General features: G+C 44.9%; 1 protein-coding gene across 1 annotated transcript in view; it reads left to right on the top strand.

The window, feature by feature from the left end:
• Positions 1-389: 389 nt before the first annotated feature.
• Positions 390-6,000, top strand: part of LOC131256823 (diacylglycerol kinase 4-like) — a 28,948-nt gene continuing 23,337 nt past the window's right edge. The window contains exon 1 of the mRNA XM_058257864.1: positions 390-942. Coding sequence (XP_058113847.1) covers positions 547-942 — 396 coding nt within the window. The 5' untranslated portion in view covers positions 390-546. The remainder of the gene's footprint in view (positions 943-6,000) is intronic.

Below are 6,000 nucleotides of genomic sequence, written 5' to 3'. Positions count from 1 at the left end.
AACCAAAGTATCTAAGTCCTTCTCTTAAAATAATATAATTTGAAGAATTATAACCTCTGATTCGTATAGATATTTATGTTGAATTATCACCATTAGATACTTTTCATTTTAAACCGTCCATAAATATCCACCAATCTTATAATAAGACAATCAAATAAGATTAATTTTTAGTTAATGATACATCTAAACTATTAAACATAATTTTACATATTAATTTGAATGAATTATATTCCAATTGTACAGTTTTTAAATAGTGCACGCGCATCATCCATCACCCTCCACCAGAGTATAAAAGTTTCTAATTGTAATATTTTGAAACCTCAAGGGCATTTTCTTTCTCATCCTTTTAAAACGAGAGATCCCACCATGAAAGCGACCTGGCCTGACCTCCAAGAAGCGAAATGAAAGCCAAAGAGGCCCACTCGCCATCCTGAGATTCCAAAAGTAAATAATAATAATAATAATAAAAATCCCCACATAAATACTCGAATTTCATATCTGCCCATCATTTCTCTCTTTTCCTTGAATTTCTCTCTGCGATCGGAAATGGCGGGTTCCGATGGCAGAGACAAGAACTTGGATTCCTCCGTCTCCTCCTCCATCACCAGCACCGCCGCCGGAAGCACCACCACCAGCGGCGACTCCTTCCGGATCAGTACTCGTTCTTCCTTCGTCGACTCCTTCAAGGGCTGCGGTCTGTCCGGGATCCGCATCGACAAGGAAGATCTCAGGCGTCGGGTCGTCATCCCTGAATACCTACGAATGGCGATGGTCGAAGCGATGCGGTCCAAGGACGCCTCCCTCGTCCCACCAGCCCCGCCTGGTGGGGGCCAGGTCGAGGCGCCTGAGACGCCGATGATCATCTTCGTCAATTCCCGCAGCGGTGGTCGGCATGGGCCTATCCTCAAGGGCAGGTTGCAGGAGCTCATGGGCCAAGAGCAGGTTTGTTTTTAAATTCCTTGTTTCATTATGAAACAGATCTACGAAGCAGATCTCACATTTTCGATGGCATTTTAGTTACCTGCTTGAATTTCCGGTTTTTCGTATTCTGCAGATTTTTTGGGAAATTGATTTCTGGGATCAGCTATTTATTCCCACCCTCATTGATTTGCAAAGTGTAGAGTTTGGATACTGTAAACTGAAAATAGGTGTATGGAAATCAATTGAAGTGGCTATAAATATCAATTCCTTTTTTTTTTTTTCTTTGTATGAATATGTTCTGTGAATTTTGTGAAGAAAAACTGTGGAAATTTTGAATTTATAGTATAATGAACCCAAGAATGAGATTGTTTGAGCGTAATTTCATTGAACTCAGACAGATGAGAAAATTGTTTGATCCAACAAGGTTTGGATTACATTGATGGTTCACCACCTATATTTTCATTTCCTTTTTCTTTTAGATTATTATTATTATTATTTTTTTTGAGGTTTTGGTGTATCACCACCAATCTGGACTGTCGGAATTACTGGTCCTGCATACTGATTGAAAGATCTTGACTATGTAATTTGCTTTTTGAATTTGGACAGCTGAACTTCTTTTACTTTTTAACTGTACAGTTGCTAGCTCCCACCACTTGGATAGTTAGGATTGTTGGATCACTGTGAATTTTGGTCTCTACTACACAAAAATGGGGCCCATGCTTTGGACAATTTGGATTGATGTCATAGATGCCTCAGGTTATGGTGGATGATTTGCCATGATTTGGATATTTGGATAAATAGGCGATCGGCATTCTCTTCTGTTGTGTAACTCTTGATAGTTGGTATAGTTCTGTTTGAAATTGAGCTTTCTCAATGCTGTAGATGATTGAAGGTCAGGATTTCTTCAAGGACTGTAGTCTATCAAAGACCATAAGCTATTAATATTATCAGGCGAACCAACTTTTTGAGAGAGCATGGTGTTCTTAATCAGGAGAGATTGAAGTGGCTATTTGCAGCACACACCCAAATGTGGTGAAATCCGGGCAATTCATCTGATGGGCCTACCATTAATGTGATCTGGCCTACCAATCAGGCTGGCACACATTAGCAAGCTACACACCAGAATCATAATCGTCATCTCTGTTTTTGGGATCAGCTTTAGTCGCCAATCAAAGTTGAAACATGAAGAAGTTGGGTGGCTCATGTATGAGAAAAATGACTGGTTAGAAAAAGATGAGGAACAGTCTATGTTCAACATATTTTTGGGCCAGGGTGGCTCCCACCTTATGTGTGGGCCGGATCTCTGCATGTGCCAAGTTGGCACTTGTCCTGTGAATTACCTCTTCACAGTTCTCTTTTTTGGATTATTTTCGGGGGGATCCAGGGCACATTTTTTGCAAGGTGCTTGGGGTACTGGAATTTTGAAGTTTTATATGTTCATGTCAGTGAACAGGGACCATAAATGTCAATGTTTTCTTCATGAAAGCATTGGGGCTTGAAATGCATGCCATTTCTTTGTCATTGCCCCATACAGTTTACTCTGTTTTCATACAGTTATAATGGAGGTTTTATCGCCACTTATATACTCCTGTTGAGCATCATTCTGTCCCAATGGGCCACTTCCTGCATGTTTTGTATTTACAAACTTAATATGAGTTGGAGCGGTTAGTATATCTTGAAGAGCAATGGAGGAAGGGGAATGGACCACCGTCCAGCGTCGTCGCTCGATCAACCAATCTTTCTCCCTGTTTATCGCCAACATACCCTTCTCCTTCGGAGCTTCCGACATCAAACCAGTCTTCTCCAGATTTGGGGGAATTTCAGATATATACATCCCTAATCAGAAGAACTCTTCCAGGAACAGAGGATTTGGATTTGTCCGTTTCCACCAGAGAGAGGATGCTTAGATTGCAATGCAAAGACTTCAAGGATCCCTGCTCCAAGGACGCTCCATCATCATCCAAGAAGCCTGATCCCAGCAACCCCTCTCTCCCCGCACCCGTTTAAGCTACGCTCAGGCCCTTCAATCATCCCATTCCTTTTCCCCTTCCCCTCTCCCACCCCCACCCCAACCACCCAAATCCCCAACCCTGTCGAACCTCACCATCCAAATCCCTCCTAACATATATGCATCTGGGCGTTGGCACCTCTTCAACTCTTTCATTGGAGTGCCTTTCCTCCCTTCTTGCTTGGTTACTCACCTTCTTGATACCCTTAGATCATCACAGTTTGGAGCGGCCAAGGTGGAAATCGCTAGGGTTTCCCCTCAATCCTTCCTCCTCTCATTCCAATCCAGGACGGAAGCCCTGGCCTTTCAAAAAAACTCTCTGCTCCATCAGTCCATGGGGCTATACTTTGTAGCACCATGGTCTCCTTCGGTGACCTCCACCAACGGCGGGATCTGGATCCGAATCCAGGAATCCCCCTGCATGCCTGGTGCAAACAAACCATTGACCAAATGGCGAGCGTATTTGGGTTAGTTGTTGAAATTGATCAACTCGCCTTCTCCTCCACCTTTCTCATGTTTGCTCAAGTCAAAATCATCCCCACCTCCGGTCCGGATTTTGCTTCCATTCTAGATCTGGAAGTAGAGGGGCTTTCTTTTCCGATTATTGTCACCATTGAACCACCGATTTTAGCCAAAGCAAACAAACCCACTCACAATCAACTCAACCCCACCCCACCCAATTCAATAGCATCAGATCTCAGTGCTAGCACCTTGCCACCTAATGCTACCATGGCTATCAAAGAAGAATCCCCTCATATCCCGGATACTGACACCCCCATGGATCAACCTGCCGAGAGAGATATGCCAGCAGCCAACCACCCTGCACATAGCCAGATCAGCCCACCAGATGTTCTATGGTATGCCCCAACCACGTCCATAAGGCCTTCTAATCCACCAACTCATCTCACCCTCCCCTCGCATACCACTCTTAGCAACTCCAATGCCCCCCACCACTCCAATGCCTATCATCCACCACCACACCACATCAAGCCCTGTCAGCCTCTCCCTGACCTTCCATCCTCACCATGACCCCCCATCAGCAAACCTGGGACCCTCCAACACCCTACATTGCCCCCTCTCCCTCCACTTCTTCCAACCCAAAGCGTTCATCCGCCTCCAAGTAGAACATCACACCTATCTGTCCTCCCCAACCCTGGCAGGATCTCCCTGACCACGCATTGGAGGTTGGTGATTAGATCTTCAAGACCAAAGAGAACAGGAGTGACGGTATTGAGAGATGGTCTTGGCCTGACATCCACTTTTCCAGTAGCTGGGAACCTTTGGGAACCTTTACAATCTAACAAGAACACTGACTCAGACGAAGACACCGATCCATCCATCTACAGCTCAGACTCATACTCTGATCCTGATGATCCTCTTGCCCCCATTTGCAACACAGAGGATGCTATGGTACTCTGGGTTGATATGAGCGATCTTCCAAATCAATCTACACATGCTCCTAAATCGGATGTAATGTAGATTTCTCAGAACACTGACAATCAGAAGAAAAAATCAGCTAGCAGGAAAATATCTCGGCTTGCAGGGCTTAGGAGGATGACCACGGCCCCAGGCTGGGATTCTGATGTCTAGCATCCTTTCTTGGAACGTGTGCGGAGCTGGCAATGCTCTGACCGTGAGGCACCTGAAAAGATTGACCCGAACCAAGAAGACAACCATCCTCCTTCTCCAAGAACCCATGGTTAGGCTCAATAGGAGATCTCAGCTTGCAGCTAATATGGGGTTTCACCATTCAATTACAGAGGACATTACAGATGGGAAGATTTGGATCTTGTACAATCCCCCGTATCAGCTTCAAACCATCTCAGCCGCCAAGCAGTGCATTACGCTCCGGGTATCAGCTGATGATAACAATCTAACCTTCACCATCTCAGTCATCTATGCGGCCTGCACCAGAATAGAGAGACTCCATCTATGGGGCGAGTTATTTGCTATGTCCAGAATCTTCAGCAGTCCTTGGATTGTGTGTCGTGACTTCAACGCCACTACAAATCTTGATGAGAGAATTGGCAGCCAAGCTTCAGATACTAGGAGCATGGAAGAATTCAGATATGCCATCGGAGATGTGGGCTTGATTGATGCAGGATTTTTAGGATGCAAATTCATATGGTGCAATAACAGAGCAGGCCAAAGCCACCGGTGGGCCCGCCTTGACTGTATGCTCTTTAATGCAGACTGGCTTCAATCTTATCCGACCACTAAAGTGGAGCACTTACGTAGGGTATTCTCCGACCACTCCCCATTGATTCTCTCCCTCGAAGCGCCGAGAGGTAACGGCCCTAGACCCTTTAAATTCCAAAACGTGTGGGTGCTTCATGATGATTTCCACAGGTTAGTTGTAGATTCTTGGCAGCAAGATATCCAAGCTACTCTGCTGGTCAAATTGCATCTTAAATTAAAAAGACTGAAATCAGCCCTGCGTGGCTGGAACCACACTGTATTCGGTAACATTTTCCAAAACATCGAGATTGCAGAAGATTGGATCATTGTTGCTGAGGCCAACTTGCTTCACTCTAGATCTGATGAAGATAGAATCAACCTCAATCTGGCTCATGCGTCCCTCAAGAAAGCTCTCTTCCAGGAAGAGATTTTCTGGAAACAGAGATCCAGGATCTTATGGCTGAAAGATGGAGATCGCAACACCAAGTTTTTCCATGCCTCAGTTCTGGATAAGAGGAGAAGAACGTCCATAAACTCCATCCTTCTCCCCTCGGGTCAAACAATTCAATCTGCTTCTGAAATCGGTTTAAATTTTTCTCAGACAGCTTCACTTCCAGAACTTCTCAAATTCATGATAGCCTGCTCGAATGCATTCCGTCCTTAATTTCAAACTCCATGAACGCTCACCTGCTGCGCCCTCCCTCTCTGGATGAGGTTAAGAATGCTGTCTTCGCCATCCGTTCGGATAGTGCGCCGCGCCCGGATGGGTTCTCAGGAGGATTTTTCACCTCCTGCTGGGACATCATCCAAGATGATATCATTTAAGCTGCAGTCGAATTTTTCAAGGGAAGCCCAACCTCAAGAGCTTTTCGCTGCACATCTATTTTTATCAT

This window comes from Magnolia sinica, chromosome 9 (assembly GCF_029962835.1).
Source record: "Magnolia sinica isolate HGM2019 chromosome 9, MsV1, whole genome shotgun sequence".
In the NCBI taxonomy this organism is placed as follows: Eukaryota; Viridiplantae; Streptophyta; class Magnoliopsida; order Magnoliales; family Magnoliaceae; genus Magnolia; species Magnolia sinica.
The sequence above is the reverse complement of the archived record's forward strand: the minus strand, read 5'-3'. Positions and strand labels throughout refer to the sequence as shown.